The 25,591-nt window shown below is 37.4% G+C and overlaps 1 protein-coding gene across 1 annotated transcript in view; it reads right to left on the bottom strand.

Moving 5' to 3' along the window:
- The window catches only part of KAT6B (lysine acetyltransferase 6B), a 171,384-nt gene that overhangs the window by 43,601 nt on the left and 102,192 nt on the right, over nucleotides 1-25,591 (bottom strand). The window contains 8 exon segments of the mRNA XM_081075065.1: nucleotides 1,240-1,381; nucleotides 3,163-3,278; nucleotides 4,870-4,991; nucleotides 6,012-6,943; nucleotides 9,783-9,915; nucleotides 12,358-12,439; nucleotides 12,673-12,788; nucleotides 21,932-22,040. Of these exon segments, the coding sequence (XP_080931191.1) occupies nucleotides 1,240-1,381; nucleotides 3,163-3,278; nucleotides 4,870-4,991; nucleotides 6,012-6,943; nucleotides 9,783-9,915; nucleotides 12,358-12,439; nucleotides 12,673-12,788; nucleotides 21,932-22,040 (1,752 nt within the window).

Genomic DNA, 25,591 nt, shown 5'->3' with positions numbered 1-25,591 from the left:
CTCAGGTTGAGAATCCTGTGCCTACCTTTTAGTAAGAATTAACATATCATCCAATCTTCTCAGTAACAATAACCTTCTTCCTTTAAGCTTGCCAAAAGAGCCTTATATAACCAGGAAGAGGGACTTTAAAATTTTAACAATTAATTAAACATATATAATATATATATATAAAATATATGTATATATGTACATATATATATGTATATATATGTGTGTGTGTGTGTATATATATATATATATATATATATATATATATATGTATATATAGCAAGACATGTAGACCAGAACTAAAGAGAAATGTGGGGCAGAATAATAAATTTCAGTCTCAACAATTCAGAAAAAGAGAATCCTAAAATAAACCTGTGTTTCAGAGAAAGAAAATAATATGTCTACTGCACAAGGAAGGCTTGTTCTGAGCGTCCAGGAATGCAAAATAATGAACCAAGATGGGCAACGGAAGTACTCATGTGGTGAGGAGAATAAAGGAGAGAATTAAGAAGCCCTGTGAATAGGCAATAACATGAAAGAAAGGCACAGTCTCCTCAAGGTACAACTGACTCAGCTAAACTGGATCTCTGAATCTGACAGTAGAAGATGATTAAACAATGAAACTATATAGAGGCAAAGACCTTCGGCTACTAAATCAACTCTGGAAACACAAAATGTCTTCAAGAACCCACAATGGCAAACACATGGCCACGGGATCCTGTGAACAGCAGAGTTCTCCAGGGGTGGCCGTCCACCCAGATGGGGGAGGCAGGGGAGTCCTAACATCTGCTGGGGTCTCACCAAAAGGATTATCAACTCTGCCAAGAAACGGATGGAAACACAGGTGGTTGTGTACTGAGGAGATATGTACAGCTGCTCAATTCCCTGGAAGAGTGAACACCTGCCAGACATTGGCTGGAGCTGCTGAACAAAGCTAATTTCTCCGGCCAAAGAAAGTAGAATTTACAAAGAGCTGAGGAGATCATAAATTCACTGGTGAATATATGTGGTGCAGACAGGGATTTGGGGGAAGACAAAAATGTTAATATGATGCAATAGGAATTCATTATCAATCTAAATGGTTGCTTAATATGGTTAAACATTCAAAACATGGAGATCTTTTAAAGAGCAGTCTGAATTTCAATGCCAAGACTGAATATACTTTATACCTTCTTGAAACAATTCAGAATACAGTCAACAATTAGAAGTACGAGGTTTCAAAAGCTGAGTTTTTTATTTACACATGCTTACCTCAAATACTGAAAGGTCTTTCCTTCGGTAAATTTCATTTGCTGGAGGATGAAACCATCCACATTTCTTTGAGTGTCTTAACAAAATATTTTTACTTTTCATATATTTAAGACAGAATTCACACAGGTAAAGCTTTGGTAATCTGTTAAAAATTTGAAATCAAAGACTCTTTCAGATTGATTATACTGGTTAGGAGGAAAATATTAAATATTGTTTAATATTTTCTAAGTCATAGATAGGCTGTACAATAGCATTCGAAAGAAGTAGTTTCAAAAAAAGACAAAGAAAAGCAAGTAGTAAAGAAAATGTACAAATCTGACATTTTTTTCAACATAATAATAATTGCTGTCTTTACTTCGTGAACAAATCATTTGTTTCCTTAGAAATGTCCTACAGAAAGAACGGTTTTCAGACTTGGAATCACTACTCTAAAAATCAACAATAAGGATAGCATCCTCTCAGGTAACCATGCATATTTTTCAAATTTCAAATTTAATGTCATAGCTTCAATATATGGTCAGTGGGGTAACTAATAATCTTATACTCAGAAAGAAGTGAATTCATTATTTTTTGAAGTGATCTGCATATTTATAACACAGAGGAGTCCTAGAATTTAGTTGCTTCCATTTGTACATATGGATGAGGTAACTCTAAAGCTATTATCATAGTTAATATAAGGCAGAAAGCAGTAGTGTAGGAAAGCCAAAAGACCAATTCCACTGAGTAACATTAGACGAACAGCTTTCTCTCCTCTGCTGACTTTTTCTCCACCTTAAAAATTATAATATTTTTTCACTTGTACCCGTGATGCTTCAATGAATGTTGCTAGTATTTAGAAGAAAATTTCTAGAAGCGCTTTCAAGGTCTTTGGGGTATAAGAATGGGGAGAAAGATTTTGGAGAGTTAGAAACAGACTCAGATAATAGTAGCTTCCACCCTTGGACTCGGACTTTTATTCATAGCTCTCAGAACACATGACTTATGATGACCCATGCAAATTAAAGCTCATAGGTGTTTTTAAAAAATGGTTCAAGAACAGAGAGCCAGTGACACAAGCTGGGAAGAGAGAACCAAGACTCCCGACAGTTTGCCTCTTAACTCCTAGAATATCCTCCCCGTTCTCTCCAATTAGATGACTGACCAGACAGCCACATGGTACAGAAAAGGACAATATTTATTCTAGACAAAAAGCAAGTGTGTGATTACCAGAAACTTGGCAGGTTAAAGAATTTGAGAAGACACTAATAAAGTGTACTCTGATGTACCTGAAGGAAGAAGTCTGTTCACATGATAACCATTTTAAAGAATATTCATTCAAGACAATCTCACAGTCAATCTTAAGACAAATGAAAACTCTAGTACTATTATTTTCTCTTCAATTTTAACAAGATAGTCACTAATGGCTTCAAAGTAAAGATTTAGGAAAGGTCCTCTTAAGGCTACCCACTCTCACCTGAAATCTCCCATTTTTCCTTCTTTTGCTACATTTCAGTAAAAAACTTGAAAATAAAATGCCAAAAATCAGAGATAAGACTGACTGATTAGTTTCCTGACCTAATCAGGAAAATGTAAAAGGCCACCTGAGAAGAAACTTCCAAATATTTTACATTGGCTAATTTTTTTTCCTGATTTTGTTTCATACACAAACAATGTTCACCCAATTAACCAAGGGAGAAAGCATGGTCTAGAAGCTAAAAGGCAAACTTCACAACGCCTATGTAACTAAGGAGTATTAGGCACTTACATAGAACAGTGAATACTATAAAAAGGTACTGGCAAAAGTTATAGTTTTGGAAGCACTCAGAATCCACTATCAAAATTTATGTCCTAAAAAATCCTCTAATTCTTGCTTTAGAATGGAGAACCTCCCTTCCTTACACATATGACATTAAAGTTGTATACCTGCCGGGCTTATCCCATTACCTTGCATATTCCTGTGGGTAAGGTGAGGAGTACCAGGTTTGGATCTCGTATTTCCCAAATTCTATGACTGAAGGGTACCGGCCACAGTCTTCCACTCCACTTTCACACTCTATTTTCTGTCAGAGAAAAAGAAAAGAAATAAACGTATTGGATGAGGATTTCTTCACTTACATTTTGGTTCTTCCACCAGTGGATACGAAAACTTATCAAGACCAGAACACTAATCTTAATCGTGAATTTTCATGTTGTTGAAAAAACATTATTGACCTTGTAAAATAAGAATCAACGCTGTATATGATTCATAATGTAAACAAATAGCCTAAGAAACAGTATCACCGAGATAGGAAATGAGTATGATGTAAATACATACAAATATCTATTGAACTGAATTCAATGATCTGTTGCAAGTTATCAAAACTGAGGCAATTATAAGATGAGGCTGTTATACACTCTTACAGTCACCTGTTCCTCCATGAAGTAATATTTATCCCAATTGTAATTAGATAACCAATTGTGAAGTCCTGTAGTTGAGTATCACCTCCTTCCTCTCGGGCCCCTTACTCCCGTGCAGTAAGCTACACAAGGTTAAGAACTTGGCCTGCCTGATTCGGTGGCATTCCCAGGGTCTAGCACAGTGCCTGACACAGACAAGAAATGTTCCTGAATGAAAAAGCCAGTGTTAGCGTGCTGGAAAGAAAGGACTTTAGACTTAACAGTATCTTTCAGATAATGGCCTGCTGTTTGTCATGTCTATCTATGAATGCCAGAAGTCAGCTGAAAACAATGGTAATATTTAAGGACTTCAAATCTCAAAGATTGGGGGAAAGTTGGATCTTAGCTAAAGGAAAAACAATACAAAGCATTCTGGTGGGGCAGAATGAGGAATGGAAATATCCCATAGCCACTAAAGTAGAAACCATCAGAAGAATTTAGCCCAAGTGACTGGTACTAAAAATAAAGCTTACTAGCCTATGGAAAGCCCCCTCCCCCTAAACAAGGAAGTGAGGTAGAGTAGGGGTCTATCCATGAATATTGTGCCAAGAAACTGAATGTGATCTACTGACATAAAAAAAAATCCATAGTCCGTAATAAATTTGTCTTTGAGAAATCCAACAGCCTTATCTTTCAGTTGTTTTGGACAAAAAGCTGAGTAGAGGTAATATTTTAGGTGGAATCATTTAAAGAAAATTACTGGACAATAAAAGTAAAAACGACTATAATTGATCATACAATACAATATTGCCTTCGTCAGTGCCAAAGAGTTAAAATTAGGAGACATTTTTCATATGGCTGGCCATCTGTGTTGGAAGATGCATCGGTAAATTTAAAAGCAACGTTCTTCCTTTTGTTAGTGAATTAAAATTGCTATTTTCTAAATGTGAGCAGAAATCATCAGAATCCTGTTCTGTCAAACCTACAAGGCATTTTTTAAAATTTACCTCCACTGCTGCTACTCTGGTCTATTCTGTGAGACCAGCAGAGTCCTGCCAACTTCTAAGAGTGGAGACAATGCGACAGTCATTGCTTTTCAATGTACAGTCAACAAAAATGATCATGGTAACAGTTGAAGAACCACAGAGGATTTTGAGGGGGATTCTCTATGAAGTCGGATTCTCTATGAAGTCAAAGCAGTAATTTCATAACGATCACACATTTTTTAAAAAGCACACAGTATCCTTGCTACCATAATGCGGTATTCTGGCTTACCTCCCAAGACAGTTCCTGGGCCTGTTTAAAAACATCCAAATCCTCTTCAGTAACGGTGTCCTTGTTTCCAACCACATTTATATCTGTACTTTCTTGTTTGATGCTTATTTTGATTTCAGTATCTGTCATTTAAAACCAGCAGAAAGTGTATTCACCGACTTGAATCATGGGTAACCACCGTATATTACCAAAACGGTAGCAAATTAGCATGGTGGGCATATAGGGATTTCTTTTTTTTTTTTCCCAAAAGCTTAATAAGGTTTTACATCAAAGCACTGCTCAAAAATCCAGCAGTACCCTTTCCCTGCTGTACCCAAAATTTTATTTGAATTATCACTGTCATCTTCTTATAGCTTCAATAAATAACGGAGGGAAAGTAAGAGCAATACAAATCAAAATCATATTTTTCAACCAAGATTACAAGTTATATCAATGTCTAATTATAGACTTCCCATTATCACTTTTGAGATAATAAAATCTACCACTTTGTCCAAATGACACAGTTTTGGGTTTGTTTTTTTTTGTTTTTTGTTTTTGTTTTATTAAGGACAGCAAAATGTAATGGGCCAATTTGTTAAATGAAATTATGAAATCAGTTTTCTCCCTAAGATGACCACACACACAGACACACTCACACCCAAAAGCACACCTCACAGAATCACAGATCAGGCTTTGTTGAGAAGGAAGCAGGATGGACTTTGTCATGAGAAAGCAATGGAGCAGAGGGTAACCAGGAGCTGAAATCCCCCCTGTTGGAAGCACTGACCGCGCACAACCAGACAGCGCTGTGGCTGAAGAGGCGGCATGGGGAAGGACATGGCAGAAGCGTGACAGTGGCTACTCATGCGGGACTACAAAGCCATAAGCAACACTATGAAGGCATCTGGGGGTCCTAGTGTCACTACAAATGGAAATAAATAATAAAAGCTGGGAGAGTATTAGTTGGAAAAATAACGTTTTGGAGGTTTAGTCAGCATTAGAAAAAGGTCAAAGTTTCACTGTTTCTGTATGAAAGTGAAGTGAGAACAAGAGAAATAGCTAAGACCTATGTGACAAATAGGAACTGATTTATTTATTTCTGGGGGGGTTGGGGAGAAAGGGACGGGACGCAGGTTTGGTTGGAGCTTTGACCTTTTGCTTACCATCATCCTGATCAGGTTTAATCCTTCCGTCTGTCAAGCTCCCCTTCCCTGGTGAGGGGGTCCCCATCTGAGGGGTCACTTTATATTTTAATCTGCCTAGCATCCTGTGCTTTTTAAGGAAAGTTGTTCGCTTGAAGTGAGCAATTGCTTTAAAAATACGTCCTCTAGCCATCCCCCAACTAGAGGAGGAGGAGTGAGAAATAAACCTACTTCTAATATCTCTTTTTCCAAAGAAATGAGCTTTAGATTTCGCTGTGGAAGATAATTCAGTTTTACGACGCATACGTTTGGGCGGTGCATAACTTGGGTGTCCCTTTTTCCGAGACTGTCCCTGAGTAGTATAGATATGAGAAAGTCCATCAAAGAGTGCCTTCAACTGGCTGTTATTAGTAAGACTGCTAAAGGAGGGCACACTGGACTGGCTGGAAGAACTCTGGGGAGAGGTAGAAGAAGTGGAAGTGCTGGACTTTTGTGAACTGGGGCTCTGACCAGAGATGGGGGTTGGGGGTGGAAGTGAAGAAAGTGGAGGTTTTAGCTTTTGTGTGGTACCTGTAGCCAACACATGAGAAGTGCATGACTGTTTCTGAGAGACCTTTTTCCTTGGACGATAGTGCTTTGAAAAGTCTATTATTTCACCTCGTGATCTGCGACCATCAGGTGATGGTGTAAAAAACTTAGTAAGGCCATCAATGAGCCCTTTGGTTTTCTTGTTAACTTTAAGTGTAGAGGCAGAAATGTAGGTGGAGGTGGTGGTGATTTTGGTGGTGGCACCAGGCCGAGTGGGGTCTGTAACAGCCAATCTGCTGCTTGAGTCCTTCCCAGATGCAGCATGACCAGATGAAGGTGTGGTACAGACTTTAGTCTTTTGACCCCTACCAGGTGACCCCCTTCCTGTGAATGCATTCATGGATCCTTCATCACTGGTTACAGACCTAGGCAAAAATTTAGAGAATAGTATCAGCATTGAATAATAGAATTATAAAGGTATCTAAAACAAATTTATAGCAACTAGATGCATTCAATGTGCTTAAACTTAAGAAACTGAATTGCAAACCTAAGAACTGTTTCTGTGTGTGTATGCCTCAACCCTAGATGTTTTTCTGTTAAAACAGCAGCAACTACATTTGTCGTGTCATGATTCTCCCAGGGCCCATCCAACAGGTACTGAAAGAATCCATGTGGACCCAAACGCAATCAGTGTAAGAAAATTTTTGAAGAGACTGAAAGAATGCCCAATGCTTTCATTAGAATGAAATAAAAATGTTACCCCTTGTGTTGTCACAAGTAATTATGATTTCCTGAAATGTCTTTTTAAAAGTATTAAAGGAAATAAGTCATATTGTCTAGAAGCAAAAGAATAAGCTTATCTATCTAATCTCTAATTAGAAGCGATTTTAACTCAATTGGAAAATTTATATAAATATAGCTGGGTATGTCTGGAAGTTAGGTTTTTTTAAAGAAAATATTAAAAGATACCCTCTTCCTCTTAGCAGTTTATGCTTAGAATGGTAAGATAACCAATAATACTCTCTAAGTAAAGGAAACAATTAATTACAGCATAAAATATTGCTGAAAAGAAGGACAACAATAGCAAAAAACTGAAATGATTAAAGAAAAGCTACAGCAGGTCAGACATGACATGAAAAGTCTGGTGAAGAAGCAGCACATTTACCATGGTCATTATCAGACACTTGGCGTTAGAATCTTTATACACTGGTTCTGACTGCTATTTCAGTTCATTGGAGACTGGTTCTGCCCATACAGCTGTGTGGTCAACAGAGACTGGAGTTCACTCCACTAACACAGCTGCTTATAGGCACAGCAGCTGCCCGCGGTCACTCAGGCTAGGGGTTGGAAAGCTACCCATTTTGCAGCAGAATTTTATACAATAGACACATTTGCATGTGAATTATGGCTGTGCTGGGGCCCAAGAATGCACTTTAAAAATTATTAATTTAGCTGTAGGCTAATGAAGAAAAGGAAGCCTGAAAATGATATCAGATTACAAAATAATCTTAGGTCATTACAAACAGAAGAGCACATTTTAGTGGTCATCTTGTACATAAAGATTTAATGAACAATTTCAGCAGTCGGCAGAAGGGAAGGCTGGTACAGATCGACTGGGCAAGCTGCTAGGCTCCTTTGAGGGGGCTCAACCACCAGCTTTGCCTCACACCACCGATGCAACCTAATCAGGTTAACGTTAGCTGGAGATGTCTAGTGTCACAGTGAGGGTTACCAATAAACAACTCATCCAGGCTAAAATGTTTCGCATTAGAATGCGGCATTTGGACTGTATCTGGAATCGATTGCCCAGAAAGGATAATATGCTTATAAAGCATGTACAAAGGAAAACTCCCTAGACTGTCTTAAAAATTCCTAAGCTCAAAGGACAATTTTGGACAAACAAAAAGTTAGGACTGGTGCCAGACGCAATTTTCAGCTGTGTCCTTTGTTTAGAAAGTTTATATCCTAATTTGGTTTTTTTTTAATTGGGCCCTGAGGATACGTCCCATTTCGAGAACAATGCTTCCACGGGATGAATGCAAAAACATATAATTTCTACTTCAAATGATGCTAATATGAAAGATTTTATTCATAAATATGTTTCATGTTTGCCTCCAGAAATTAACGAAAATTTTATTTAAAAATGTCTACCAGTTAAAGGGTTTTCATCAAGTTTCACAGAAAACTCCAGAAAGGATCACGTATTTTCTACCTCTCCTTTGAGAATAAAGGTGCAGGAGGACACTGCTATTGTGAGAGCAGGTAACACAGTGAATTGCTTCTGATAAAATTAGGGGAAAAAGAGAAAGCAAGTAAGAGAGCTGGTGTTTGTTCAGGGTGTGTGTGGAGCACCTATTCATTCTACATCACAAGGACCCTTTCACCAATGGGGGGGCGAAGGGGGGAGCAATGGTCTTACTGATAGAACTGCTTCAGATATGCCAGTCTACCGCTGTCATCTGTAAACACCTTACATAACGCTGATAGTCAAATCTGTACTCTGTATAGATTTTTAAAAAAAAATATATGCATTCCACCTCTTACCGTTTCTCTACTTATCCAAGTAACTCCTGCTAAATGTTCTACTGGGCTGTAATAAGAACTATATAGCAAAGGCCAGTAGAAATAGGATTATCATAGTAGATGTGTGGCCACAACAAAACAGCAAATGCTATTTTGTATGTATTGTATGTATGTCTGCACACATATGCACATACCAAAGGCTCCTGTCTAATTCTGTGGAGGCAAACATGAAGACAGTCATTGGCTGGTTTCTCAGAAGCTCCTATTTCACAAAAGGGATCTTTTTAAAAAGTTGTAATACTAAATTAGCACCAGAAAAGAGAAGTATTTTTCTAAAATATAGTTATCCGGAGTGACAAAAAAGATTCACTACAGATGTGGACAAATCCCTTTCGTTTTAAAATTCCCATATAAATATTTATATAATTAAGCTCTTCTAATGCTCAGCCAGTGAAAAAGGAAGCTGAATGACTGTTTCCAGTTCTTACATTCTGCTCCCATCCTGCTGCTTGAAAAACGTCACTTAGCATCACAGATACTGCCAACAGAAGACCCCAAAATGCCAACTGCAATTAAAAATGTTATTTTCAAAAATTTTCTACAGCTTATGAAAAAGGAGAACTATTTCTCATCCCTTGAGTTTGTAAAAATGATGGTAAAAAGTGGAATCTGAGGGGGATACAATCACCTACACTTTAAAACACAACATAAAAGATTTCTTGCGATAAGATCTCAACCTACAACAATCGTTGCTTTAATTTATTTTTCGGTCGTCCAATGGGTTTTGCATATCGTCGTTTTATTTGTGCAGCTTTCTCATGAAGTAGTTTTCTTCCCTTTTTCTTTGGTCTGCAGACTTGGCAAATCCACATCCCTGAATTAATATATATATGAGAAAAATGTTTTAATGTTTCATCTTAGGAAAGACATTAAATACGAACTATAGCTGTAATAAGCTGCCCAAGGATGCCTGTGTGCCGAACTTCACTCGCAAAGGTGAATCACTCCCTCCTGCCATTCTCTATGGGAAGCCATCACCTCACCGAAGGTCGTTCTCCCCCATCATGGTGGAGAGAGAAGAGGGCTGCCCCTGTCTCAGAACCTTTCCATTCAGCTTTTCCCAACATGTAACCAAGCCTCCCTCCACCACATAAACACACATGAAAAACCAAAGGAAGACATTTTCAAGTTAATCAGGTTTGGGAACCTTTGGAATAAAATATTTGTTTCATCATATCTTTCTGGAAATTTTCCACATTAAAAAAACCTCTCAGTAGAAAATATAATTTTTAAATTAAAACTTAAAATTTTTAAGTACTTTGGAGTTACAGTAATTAAAACGCTACATCGGGCATAATGGGAATAGGTCAATAGATAAGAACTGGGAGATGAGAACGACTGAAGCCTATAGAAGAGTTCAGCATATCAAAAAGGTCTTATTTGATTTCAGTGGTGAAAGGATGAAATGATGCCATAAGTGGGGATGGAACAAACAGTCATCTATCTGGTAGGAAAAGAATTATTTCGTATCCTTTACAAAAATAAATTCTAGGCTGGTGAATACTATAATATGACAAAATTAAATGTTACAAGTATACCAGGAAAAATATGTAGCTATTTATGTAATCTAAGCATGACTGACACTTGAGGCTGAAGCCATAAAAAAAAAAAAAAAAGAGTCATGGGTTTGAGTGCATAAAAAATATAACAGCTTCTGCAAATCAGAAAGAAAAAAAAAAAGGTGAAAACCCCAATGGAAAAATGATCAATGGATAAGACAGGCACTTTACAAAGATGATATACAAACAGCCAATAGTCAAACACAAAAACACTCAATCTCACTACTTAAAGAAAAATATTAGACATCTTTTTTCTATTATCAAATCAGTAAAAATTAAAATAATAACACTATGTCATTGAATATGACACCTTTGACTGCAAGATGCATCTGATTTCAAAGACATTGAAAGGGTTAAAAAAAAGTGTCTTAGACTCAATGTAATAAAGTCATGGTAAGTGTTGATCATAATACAGGGAAATAGGTATTCTCATACACTGGTGATCCATCTGAAAACTGATACAAACTTTCATGTACATAGCTTTTGAACCAGCAATTCCTCCCCTAAGAATTTATCTTAAGGCATTAATTGTGGAAGAAAAAAAATGGAAACGTTTGTAATGCCCATCAGAGGGGATTGGTTAAATAAGTTATAGGTGTTGTTTTTTTTTAAATACATAGGGTTGCAAAATCAAATATGTTCAGGAACCACCCAGGTATAATAATAATATATGTGGCTGAAGCAAGCTGGAATGTAACATAACAGGGAGTAGTGAGATTGGGGCAAACTGGAACATACACACTCTATCTAAAGAACTCAGATTCAAAATTTAAAAAATATTGTACCACCTCTTTGTAATGCATTCAGAGAAGTCTTTTAAAAATTATATGTATATATAAACCAACAAAGCATATCTGTGGCCCACAATCATCAGGTTTGTAACCCTTGCTCTCTGCATCATGGAGTTCTACACACTCATTAAAATCTATGTTTAGGAGAACTTTAAATGATGTGGGAGTGCTAGAATCAATTGTTAAGAGGGGGAAGAAAAACCTAAGGTTACAAAAACATGTATAGAATGTTCCATTTGTTTTTTAAAGGGTGTGTGGGAGCAGAGAAGGAATTTCTAATTGAGTGTTCTTTTTATTTCTTTTCGTCAATCTGTATTTTCTGAATCTTCCACAACGAAAATGTATAAATTTTGCAGTAAAAAGGCAAAGTTATTTTTACTGTCTAATATATTATAAACTGCGAAGAAGGAGACTGAGCTAGGCTTACTTACACAATAAATAGAGATGAAAATGCTTATCCTATGTGGATATATCCATGTAAGATAGTTCCCGATGCTCATGTTCAACTAATGGCCAAGAAAATGGTGATGGCTCCTGTCACAGGTCTGGGAGTCATCAATATCACCATCCTCAAACATAGGTAATTTCTTACCTCTGAATAGAGTTCTAAACATCTGACCTACCTAACCTAAACTTATTCTGATAAGGAAGTAGTTTCTGAAAGGAATGGTCTTTTTTATCCCAGTATCTGAATTAGAGTCTTTATTATATGTTATGCATAATACTCTCAAACTAAATGTTTTTACACTCCTCTGTTCATAACCTGTGCCAAACCCACAAGTATAAGGAATATGAGGGAGATGAACAACTGCTGAAGGAACCTGTATACCTCTGAGCTGTCCAACATCAGGACAAGGCTAAAGAGTACAGAATAAGATACACTTTAAATATAGTTTAAAAGTTCACCTTTTGGCATTCTGGAAAGTGGGGGGTCACAGCACTCCATATGGAATCCTCTATCACAGGAGTCACAAAAAAGCATATTATCCTGTAATAACATTAGAGACTAATTGAGACTGAAATCAACTGTAAAAGGCCACACACATCCTTATGTTGTCTGATTAAGAGTAAAAAATATACTGAAGCAGCACCACAATCCCTATTGAAATGTGACATTTGTGTATTTAAAACTTTAAAAAGAACGTAGCCAGTCTACAAAACAGAAAAATCTTAACACTGAAAACTAACAATTCACCTGGTGGTGGACGGAGCCATACTTACTGCGTTTTTGCCTTGGATCCTGCATGCACTGCATGTTTTGCATTCGATGCACTGCCACCTTAAGGCCTTTACGTTTGTTGTTAATTCAGGACAAAATTTCAAGCAGGATGGGTGTCCTATAAGAATAGAAAACAGATTGCTTTATGGGAAATGTACCTTAGCTATTTCAAACTCCCACTCCCTAATATTTAATAGATAGCAATGACGTCAGCCAAAGAACCTTAAGAACTTGAAAATACAAAAAGATCAGAGAATCCAAATTACACTTTCCTTTCTGCCCCCGCCTTTTTTTCTGTGTGTAACAGAGTGACTTATAATGTTTTCCCTAAGAGAAATCTGGAAAATGTATACCAATTCCAATCACAAGTGTTGGAGAACTTTAAGATAACAGATGCTCAGATCATGTTCTCCTTTCTGTGCCTTCTGGTAAATTTCCTGCCCTCACCAGCATCATCAACCACCATTTACCCAATGTTTTCTGGTATGCCGGACTGTGAGGGGAGTGCTGAAGTTCAAACAATTCCTGCTGCCTGTGATGAAATCATAAAACTTAAAAACAACAGTAAGCTAAATTAAAAACTGGGGCTGCTTAACATAACACAACTACAAATGTAAATATATATATATGTATGTGTGTGTGCGTGTGTATATATATATATACATACACGCACACACACACACACACACACATACATATATATATCCAATAGTACATAAAGACTATCCCATTGCTGGGATATATAAAGAAGATACTGTTGCCATCTTGCCCCCGAGTCCCTGAATTTAAATTCTAGAAGTAAGAGCAGAAATGGTGAGTTTGAGATGTTGAAAGATCCAGGTCAAATGGAACATGCCAAGAAGCATACCCTCAGCAGGTTTCCCCCATTTTTATGAGTGTTCAGCTTTTCCACACTGTTTTGGGCACACTTTTCATCTAACAGCTCTCACTTCACACAGGAAAACTAGCGACCCCGAGGGGCGACGCCATTCAAGAAAGCCAGCCAGGCTACACTGAATAATAGTTTCCTCCAAATGGTTTGGGGAGTGTGAGCTTAGAATCTTTGGGAGGCAGTTCAGTTCAAAATCTGATGGTCTTTTATCACATAAACTTGAGATCGCCAAACTTGATTTTATTTTTCTAAATCTGGTCTTAAAATAGCAAGAACATTAGTAAATCCCATGTGAAAGAACTTATAACCAAGCTGCAAAAGAAACCTGAGGGGTAATAAAAAAAGCAGATTCTGCAATTTCAAAACTGTTTTATAATTTCCTGACTTTGGCAGGCTCATTGTTTAAATATGTATTTTGGGTTGCTGCCAAAACGGTCCTCCCCCACTAAAGCTTAACAGGTGCTTCATAAAATTCCACCCACCAGGAGATTTGGCTTTTTGAAGTAAAAACATTCAAAATCAATCATCAATACCGTTAATAAAAGCACACTATTCTTGAGTTTAAAAAATAATAATAATAATAAAACCTTAAACATCTGTACTTAAGATGCTGAGCAAATAAAATGTTGTCATAGGAGTGCGACCTCAGGCAGGAGAGACACCCAGGCAGAAGCATTTAACCTATGACACCATTCTTTTACAAGGGTTTCTCTCATTCAAATAAATGTGGAGGGGAAAGTTTAAATATATAAAAATGGTATCAATCACCTCTTTCTGCTCAGGAACAGCAAACAAAGACAGCTTGCTTGTGGGCTTAAAGAAGTATACTCTGAAGGGGGAGGGAAAAGGTCTACTTTGATCAGAGTTCCCCCCCTTACATAGTGAAGGGGGTAAAAACTCAAGTTTTAAAGTACAGCAATTTAAATTCCATCCTTAAAATGGGTCCCATCAGCTTAAAAGTATACCATTTACTTCTCTTTTTTCCCCTTTTTTATTACTTCCTGTAAGTCATACATCACTAGCACATATGACCTCAATTTCATGCACTAAATTTTTCTCTACATTAAAATCTGCTTTTTTACTTTGTAGCTTCATATTCAGTAACTAAGGTAATTCATATCATTTTATAGCTTACTATTCTTACAGATATCCTACGAAAAACACTTTTATAAATTTTGAAAATTAATGGATTTCAGCCACTTTCCATCAAAAGCAAGAAATATTCTTTCTTTTTGTGCTTTCCTTAACTTTAAGCAATATTACATCTCAACTACTACCATTTAAACTGCCCCATCAAATTCTAAAATCTTCAGCCTGTCTTTCCTTTTAGGCAGCAATCTTGCCTTTATTTCGCTCAAGAGAATTGGCCATAGGTCCCTTCCAGCTCTAAATTTCTATGATTCTGTAAAGGAGTTTGAGGGACGAAGAAACAGTTCCATTGCATTTTCTCGTGGCCAACTTTAAAATAACACAAAAGACTGGACCCGAGTCTTGATAGACTACTACACAATGTATAGTAATTAGATAAAGGACAATAACATGATTGATAATATAATTCCTTACCTCCCATTTAGCCATTCCTTTCAACAATTTCCTCTAAAATTTGGGTTCTCTCTGCTGACACAATTCATGGTGGTTTGCCTTTCGGAGTTTGGTTTACTTCTGTGGTTTGCAATTTACCAAATTTGAGACCGTAATATATATATTAACTCACTCATTCATTCTTATTACAACCACATATTAAGCACCAGTAGCTTGTAATAGTTTTATCTAGCAAAACCAAAGAAATACTGTTGAAAATTAAACAAGTACCAATGAGACCACAAACCTGTAGAAATGGTTTCTGGTGGTAGCACTGTGGGAGAAAAAACCCATGGGCTCGGTAGTAGACAGAATAATGCCCCCCAAAGATGTCTATGCCATAATCCCTATAACTTGTGAATACATTACGTGACATGGCAAAAGGGACTTTGCAGACGTGACTAAGGGTTTTGAGACAGGGAAGTTATTCTGGATTATCTGGGTAGGCCCAATCTAATCACGAATACCTAAAAGCAGAGAATCTTTTCCAGCTGGGTTAATGAGACAAAGAAGGAGCAGAGGTTCAAAGTAGGAGGACTCCACCAAACTTTGCTAACTTAGAAGATGCAAGAAGGGGGCTGGGGACACAAATCAAGGAATATGATGGGAGGTCTCTGGAAGCAGGAAATGCTGTCCACATGACAGCCAGCAAGAAAATGGGGACTTCAATCCTACAAACACAAGGAACTGAATTCTGTCAACAACTTTGTAGTAATTTGCTATAGCAGCGATGGAAAAACTAATAAAAACTCAGACATTGGGTCCCTGAGACTGGCTATCTGACCAACCAAGTGTCCATTTGAGACACAGCAAGGAAAAGGACAGACATTTTGGATCTATAGTCAGTCTAGCAGGAAAGACAGACGTTAAACAAGAATTAGGATTAACAGATGAAAAAGGGATGGCTCCGAGATACGGAAGAACCTAGCAGGAGGTCTCTCTCTTCCTAAAGAAGAGACCCAGAGAATGAGAGGGATTAAATGGGACCAGGGGAGGACATGGCAGAAAAAGCTAGTATGTGCAGGAAGAGAGGAGAACATGGTACATTTAAGGAGAGGAAAGAGGTTAAATATAACCATGTACATAATATGAAGGGGATAGGGACGCGGAATCGTTAGCCCAATCCAGAGGAGGTCTTTGGGCTATATTAAAGATTTTGAATTTTTTCCTAAGGGTAATTGGTAATCATACAAAAAAATTCTGAGGTTAGATTTTCAATGTTAAAAAGGAACTTAGGTTGCAGTATTAAAAAATGGATTAGGAGAAAAAGGGTCAAGATTATACTTAGGTTATTGTAATAGTAGATATGAGTGGGTTTGGTGGAGCATTATAGGATATATATTAGAGCGCAGAATCAGTGGATTTTGGGTGATTCCTTGGAGTGAGAGAATAGAACAGAGATGGCTGTCTCCAAGTTTCCAGCTGTGGGACTGAATGAGAAGCCAGCCGGTGGTGTGCCATTTACTGAAATGGGAAATCTCAGGAGAAGCAAGATGTTGTTTGTTTGCTGAAATTTCTGTTTTTATTGTTGTTTTGGGGTGGAGGGAGCAGTGCAAGATTGATAAGCTGTTTTGGATATTAACTCTGTGGAATCTATAGGTGTCCACGTGGAGACGTTCTGGAAGCATTTATATCTACGTAAGGATTTGGAGCTGAAGGGAAGCTATGAAGCAAAGTAAAAACAGAGGGCCAAGGACAGAAATCTGAAGAAACATTTAGGGGATGGAGAGAGGCCATGGAACTAACAAAAGTTGTGGAAGGAAGTGGTAGAGAGAAAACACAGAGAATATGATATCAAGGAAACAGAAGGAAAAGAACATTTCAAGGAAAACAATTCTCAACATGGCTGAGAAAAGTATTTGGTGTGGTCTGAAAGGTGTCCATTAGATTTTGACAAGGACTGAAAAGTGACCTTTAGATTTCGCTCTATGGCGGTCACTGTTAATCCTAACAAGCACAATTTTAGTGATAACAGGCCAAAAACAAGGTTTCTGCTTCCCGTTTCTCCCCTGGGATGCTCTACCTTGCCTTGTGCTGTGAGTGGCAGGGCTCACCAACGCTTCCTCCTTCCCCTCCCTCGCTACTGCCCCTTAGACTCCATCTTTAGGTGTCTTTCTAGTCAAGGGTCTCCTTCCCAACCTAACTATTCAATCTGTGCCTAGTCAGTGTGAAACTGGATGACTAACCAACCAATCCCTGGGGCTTTTTCTCCCACTGACGTGAACAAACTAGTGATCTTTTTTATGTGCCTGTATACCACCAACCAGCTCACTGTGGGAGCAGAAGGCAGACAAGTTTTTTTCAGGGTTAACACACAAATAAAGACAAACCCAGAAGAGACTTCAGGTCTTCTGAGGGTGAACTGATATTCGACCCCATGGCTCTTACCCCTTTACTGTACAAAGGTGGTTTGTCTTCCTCTCCCAGCTACAGCACAGCAGCCTTTCTCTGTCTCTAGTTTCAATGAGCTTCCACTTAGAATGATGCTGTAATTTTGAACTGTACACTTATCTTAGATTTGCTAATTTGAAAACACACATGCACACAACTCATCTGTAAGTAAGATTTAACCACCCAGCAATCTGAGCAGCAGACACAAAATTTCATTTAGTATAATATCTAATACTTATGTGAAGCTAATTAAAGATAATTTGGTCTTAATGAGGCAAAGAGAATGCAACAGTGTTAATTTCAAAGTAGGCTGATCCATGAAAGTCAAGTAAAATCACTTCCTAGTCCCAATATTTCCATAGATCTGAAGACTATCTGATGATTCCCACATTCATATCAGTGGTTAGAAGATTGTTCACGGCTGTGAAATGTTCTACAGTTACTGATAATCTTCACAGCATTATTTCACTGGATCCTCACAACAGCCCGAGGATGGCGGGTGCAGTCCTTACCGCCTGCACTTTACACATACGGAAAACTGCAGTTACCCAGCTGGCAAGCAGGAGAGAGAGAGCCCACATTTGGGGCTCCTTGCACCATGCACCTCACCTCACATTTTCACCACCTGCAAACATGAATCACTTTTTTCAAAAGAACTTTCAGCAGAAAAAAAACTGTTAAAGGAGAGAAATACTGCCCATTTGCAGCACTGAGCCATCTTACAAATAGAAAAATTTCTAATTGGCTTTACTTTATGATGTAAGCAGAAGGAAACATTTATTACTCACGGCTATGAAATCTAAGCAGAGTCTAAATGTGACATCATACAAATGGGACTTCAGATAGGGGCGACTAAAAACCAACAGGCACATATGGGAAACACATTTAAGAATGATCCTCCTTATGGGCTACCATCTATACTTCCTTTTTGTGGTTTTATACTGCTATTGGTATTTTTTTCTCATAAACATCTCACATTAGGGATTCCTTGGATCATTCATTATCAACAGTCTCAGTTCAATCCTAGGACCAATGGACACTTCTTAATGTGAGATGACATTTTCCATAAAGCCAACTAGGGGTGGGTCTGAACCACTCTGGAATACCCACAGTGGGGCTCCCGCCATTCCTACAAGGCACTGTTGAGTCATGCCAGCTTATTTCATTCTTTTTTCCCTAGAATTACCAAGGGGTCACAACAGAGCATTATAACTACACATGATTCCCCACTACGCTCTCAAAGAAGAACCATATCTTATTTTGATCCTTCTATTTAAAGACTACCAAAAATAAAAGGCAAAGAAGTCTAGCAAATAACAAAGTGCACTCATCTGATCTACCAGATGAAGTAAATGTCTACAATGCATCTCCCCGAATTAGGAACAATGGGTTTTTTGACTAACAGAGCTAAATCCAGACCGGCACAGTACACTGGAGAGATTAAATGAACCTTCAACACTAGAGTCGGGTCCCATTGCAGAGTCCAGAGAAGCACTCTGAGCCATCCTCCATCCTAAACAAAGGGACATGATGACCCCAGGGCTTGAATTTCTGCTGTGACCCACACCTTGACTCCAAAGCTTCTGGCTCTTTCTACCTGGAGGGAGGGGGAAAGACTGGCTTACAAAATGACTCTAGTGATACAAGCCTTCTAGACAGTATCCTCAATCCACTTGTTAAAAGAGAAAAAGAGAGTGTTTTTGAAAACAGAAAGCATAATGCTACACCTACATACCCTGGAAAAGTAAGAAGCTTTAGGGGGAAAAAATTTCGGTGACCTCAAAGTATAAAGGAGATCAAACCTCTCCTTTGGCAGGTCTTCAATCTGGGAGAGACGAAGGGAGATTGATTACATCAGAAAATCTAAGATCTACCTGTTTAGAATTACGCCTTTATACCCTGTGAAGGAGGCCTTGAAGTTACGATCTAGAAGATAACGATCTCAAATTCCTTATCAACTCAAGTAAGTGTATCACCAGAGGTAAGGAAATATATGAAGGGAACTTTTCTTTCCACACTTAAGTGCGTCTTTAATCTGTCTAGGCGTCCAGACAAATACATACTCATGAAATAAAGCAGTGAAAGGTGTCTTTAAAGTACCACCTTAAAAATCACAAAGGGCAGACCCCAGACAAGTGAACACCACTGAATTGATCAGGCAGTTAAACAAAAGAATAATTCATTCTGAACGAGCCTCGTGAGAAAACCCAAAAGATAACAATAGAGTCAGAACTGATGAGTGAGGCACTCCCTCCCCAGGATAAAACAGGGAGATTGTAGGGGTGAAATTTATTAAACTGAACACACAGATAATGTTTCCATGCCCTTTTGTCACTATCCATGATACCACAGGCAGGTAAAAGAATTTTAATGAATCTGTAAGCCCATCAAAAAGACTGTCAGAATGCATTTCTCAAGCAGAGTTTGAAATGTCTTGTTTCCAAGGCTCTCCCCTCCTAGTCAGGTCCTGAAAGTTGTGGAACCACACAGAACCCATCAAGTTAAACCTTAGTAAGAGGAAGAAGAATCACTATCCAACATCGTCATGTGAAACATTTCCTCTGTCCCACCATCAAGCAGCTGTCAAAAGTGGTCAGAAGATTTTAAATCACTTGAAGCAATTAAGGACAACAATATCAAAGCTGCCAAATACTAACAATGGCTGCCATTTAAATAGTACCCTTACCAGAGCTGTAGACGACCCAGTGCTCTGCCATTCACTTGTGTCCTCTCATTTAACCCCCATAAAACCCAAGAGGTAGGTGCCACCATTAGCTAATTCTCTACTAAGGAAAGTGAAGCTGAGAATGGTTAAGTAATTAACTCCAGGTAGAGGAGCTCGGCTATGGCTAGCTCTCAGGTTTGCTCTTAACCACTATCCTACTGTGACTTCGTCAATGAGAGTACATTGTGGTATTTTGTGGGTGTTGTTTTTAAAGATACTATAACTACAGAAATATTACTTGGTTATGAATTTTAAAATAACAATTCGGGGGGGGGGAGTTTCAGTAGGCTGAGAGGAAGAAAACTTAAAGATTAACATAAAAAGATTAATTTTTTTTTTTTCAGGGCACATGTGGGGATGGAACCGGCAACCTTGGTGCTATCAGCACCACGCTCTAACCAACTGAACTAACCGGCCATCCCTAAAAGATTAATTTTTAAAGTCCAATAAATGCCACTCAATCTGTTGATATACAGTGGGTGCCAAAAAAAATGTATACACATTTTAAGAGAGGAAAAAACTGTATTAAAATCAATACAGTTGATTTTACAGCTGATGGGAACCACTTTGAACATCTCTTTTAATTGCAGAAGTCAAACGTGACTTGCATTCATCTTTTGTTATCGGTATACACTGAGTATTACAATTTTAATAGTTTTTTCCTTTCTTAAAATGTGTATACATCTTTGTGGCACCCTCTGTATATGTGTGTGTATGTAAATTTGTATACATGTATATAGATACATACATATAATCATATATATAAATGTATCTATTGATAGATATTGATAGAGAGGAGGGGAGGGAAGGAGAGAAGAATAAAAGAAAGGAAGGAGGGAGAGGGGTAAGGGGAAAAGAGGGAGAAAGAGAGAGATCTCAGCTAGGCAACTATCACCTGCTTAGCAAGAAGGAAGACTAGCTAGTAAGACAAATTCTTTTAATGTAAGTACAATTTGACTTCTAATTTCCACTATAAAACTGGAGGTGTGGTCTTGAAACTCTTATGTTGAGAAAAAGGCAGAAGTGACAGTTACCATGAAAGCACTGGGGCGTACTGCAATTTGCTACGGGTCCAGTGTTCCCCGATTTCAACATCACCTTCTACGCAGACCACTCTTTTCCTCTCTTATTCTAGGCAATTTGAATTGCTTTCATGACTGATGATTTCTTGATCCTATCACTGTAGTTTCCAGAATACCATCCCTTTCATTTGGAATCACACCAAGGTGGGCTACAAAATTATATTTTACCAGTAGGTGTCATGACCTGAAACACTATATATTCTAATTCAAATATCTCTCGATAGTTCAGGTTCTAGAAAACAAGTGATTCTAGTTGTACTCAGCTTTCTTAAAAACTTAGAATTCTCTACAGAGAATATGCCTGCAACGTAGAACACTCCACATGGAATTATCAATGCTCGTACGAAATCAAAGCTTAATTATAAATATTAATATATCGTATTATATACACCCATATACTGTCTTTATGTCAGTGGTCATATACTCATACGTTTTCCCCCCTTCTACTTGTACTAACTTTTGTAAAAGTTCAAACCTATGCTATTACTAACTAATTGCTTTAAATAACAAATACAGTTTCGATAGAGCGATAAGAGCATGTAGCTATGACAGGGAGTCATTGTACACACACAAAAAAAATACCAACTTACCACTGCTGCCACAGTCTGCACAGGAGAGGAGTTCTTCTGGCTTCTTCTCACGATTTGATTCTTTAGTCCCCAAACAGAAGCTACATATTGGAATGGGATCGGCACGGGGCTATGACAATTAAAAGGAAAACAGATGCTTAGTTTCCCATGTCAAAATTAAAAACAAAACATTAGAGTCAGAAGTTTCTCACATAGTTCTTTAACGAAGAAAAGCTGCTGAATAAGGTATTCAAAATCAACATTTTCTGTTAATAAAAAAAATCTCTTAAATTATTTGATATTAAAGGGATTACCTGAATAATGTTTTTAAGTGTAATAGATAAGATTCAGAAGTAATTTCTATTAAACCAATATAATCTAAGACCTTTAAGTATTCTACAACCTTCCATAAATGAACATTGCGGATACATTTGAAATCTCAATTGTGCACATAATCTGTATGCCTATAATAAATTGATTCAGCTATGTATTCAGTATTCTAGATTATGAACATCATCTAGTTAGGTCAGATTGTTTAGCTAAACTTTATCAAATGTTTTAGTACAGGTTACTATTATTCATGTATTAAATTTCTGACATAAAATATTAGGTGACAATAACAGAGTTAGAACTAAGCAAGAGCTTTAAAATACTGTAGGATCACTTGAAAAGAGTCAAGGCCTGTCTGGCACCAAGATCTTCCAAAGTAAACTACACCAGGCTTCACAAAAGAGATGAACTTTCAATCCCTAACATTCCCACTTTCATAAAAGAAGTAACAAAACATTTGCCTAACCTCCTAGCACCCTTTAACTCTCACTAAGGAAACTGCTTTGAACAATGTATAAATCTGCATATATTTTGTGTCTCCATTGTTATTTATGACTACCAGCAATGCTAGTATTCCCATCCATATGAATAGTTGACTGAGCCTACAGATCTGGTCACCTTTATTTTGAACAACCAAAACTGTAGGAAAACTAAAATTTTACTGCTTTCACACAGGTTGTCTGCTAGTCATCTGAATGCAACTATAATTAATGTATTTATATTTTAATTTTAGGAATCAAAAATTCAGAGCAAGAAAACTCAGTATGATCACAAATGTTTTGATATCAATTAAAAACAAGATTTTGCTAGGCTTTTCTCCATATACATCAGCATAGAAAAAAACATCATTTTTTTTCAGCTAACTCTCTCAAATGCCTAATACGTTGCCTGAGGCCCAACAGGCACTCAAAATATATTCGCTGCCTGAATAAACGAATGAAACATATGCTAGTTTAAAAAAAAAAAACTCATCTCAAAAATAACATTTCAAATGGTTATAATGACTCCAACAAATGTCCTGGTTCACTGTGACATGTCATCAAAAAACAGAACTCATCTTACGACCAAGAATTTGTAAAATTGTCCAGTATGACTGTTAATTTCATTTTACAATATAAGTGCTCATTATCTTGCTCTTCTTTTCAGTTTAATTTGTTCTTTGAATATGCACAGGTTTTACTTTCCGAGGTAGCTATGCAAATATATTTTTGAGGCCTAAGGTATAAAAACAGTATAAAATACTTTGTACTAGTAAAAACAAGACAGACAAGCTACATACAACAAACTGGTCACTGAGTCCACCATTTTTTAAATGCCAGATCATCAGCACTGCATAATTACGGATCCACAGTTATTACTTGCAACTGCTCAAGTGCAGTACCTTGGGAACACTTTTGTTCCTTTAAATAGCAATTAAAAGAACAATCTGGTTTTAAAATGACAACATTCCCCTGACAGATACTAGCAAAAACTCAGTTCTTGTACTAATGGGATTCCTGCTTTCATTTGATATAACAATGCTCGAGCCATTGCTGCCATCCTCTCAGTGATAAATAATTTACAAAATGTCACATATCATTCATTCAATGAAACAAATCCAAATCAACAATCCCATTTTTCTTTCCCAGATGAATTTTTAGCTATAAGAAAGACGTGGCCATCAGCCAGCATTCATGCTCATTTTTTGTTTTTAACTAAAGGTAACACAAAGGACAAAGGTTGCTAGTAGTTCATGGCCAGAAAGACTGATGTCCCACACTCTGCCCAATAATAGAAAGCCTAGATGCTATCACTTCACACTACATTCCAGTGAACCCCACCACGCTGATGAATGCTCACAACCATTTCTTTTAAGGATAACTATCTCACAATACTCTATAAAACCACCGCATTATACAGAAATGTCGGCCCTGCTGAATTATTGATAATTCAAAGCACTTTTTGCTAACCTCAGTATAGCCGAGTCTAATTAACTTTAAAAAACTGTCACTTGTATGAAATGAAACTTTTACAGTAATACATGTAAATGGGTCACAGAATTATTATGATTCACTATTCTCAATCAGACTACATATAGACTGTTTCAAAAATAATCCCTGGTAATAGATTAAAATGGACAGCAGTCAGAAAGAGGTCTAAATAAATGGCAACTCGATTCTATGCAAGTCCACTACAAGCAAATCATATTCAAGAGAACGGAAAATATCTCCCAATTCTTAATTCCCTTCTTTGAAATGTCACAAAGTGACCTAATCTGTTGATCACATTTTCCTACCAACATGCCTAACTATTTCAAGCTAATCTCAAGAATTAACACCATGGATAGATTTAAACTCTGCATACTGCTTAGGAAGCACCTCTCCTCATCTCCCATGGAATGGTCTTCGGGTAGTTGCTCGGTTAGAGACCACTGATACACCATCTCATTTAATCATTTTAACAATCCTGCCGTGAATGTATATTACGCCCATTTTAGAAAGCAAATTGAGGATCTGAGAAGTTAGGTAACCGTCCTAAAGTTGCAGAGGATCAACTGTGGAGCTGAGATTTAAACATAAGTCTGTCGTCTATAAAGCCCATCTCTCACCTGCACTACCTTCCCTCCTCTCCTTCTTTCAGGAAAACGAAATATTTAAAAATTACCTTTCCATTAGCAGCAATAACTATTAATGTGTTCATAATCTCTTTCATCCAATTTCTCATTTACCAATGGATATGTTTTTAAAACTATTTTAAAAGCAACCACTAATATGCTATACATTAATATTACAGTGGAGAAACAGTACCTTTACAATGGAGAAATCTGGTAGGTGTCTCCTTAACCCAGGGCTCAAACCTCTCACCAATGATAGGACAAAGTGACATCCTGTGCCTCCTGAGCATTACGGGGAAGGACACACCACTGCCTATGCAGTATTCTTGCTGGAAACATTTACCCTGACTCTAATCATAAGGAAACAACCAAGCAAATCCAAATTTAGGGACATTCTGTAAAACAACTGGTGGCCTGGACTCTTCAAAAAATGTCAATGTCATGTAAGACCCAAAGAAGGGCAGAACCAATTCAGGCAACTAAAGAGGCATGAAAACTAAATACAATTTGTGATCCTTGCTTGGATTCTGCATTAAAAAAAAGAAAAAAAAGAAAAATCCACAGCTATAAAGGACATTTTTGGATAATTATGGAAATATGACCTAAATAGTAGATGATATGTAAAGTAGGTAGAACATACATTTCTGGAGTCAACATAATTGTGATTATAGAGGAGAATGTCCTTGATCTTAGAAGTTACATGCTAAAATATTTTGGAGTAAAGCGCTATGAAGTCTATAACTTAAGCTCAAATGATG

This window comes from Rhinolophus hipposideros (assembly GCF_964194185.1).
Source record: "Rhinolophus hipposideros genome assembly, chromosome: 15".
NCBI lineage: Eukaryota > Metazoa > Chordata > Mammalia > Chiroptera > Rhinolophidae > Rhinolophus > Rhinolophus hipposideros.
Note: the sequence above shows the minus strand (reverse complement) of the source record. Positions and strands in the feature narration are given on the sequence as shown.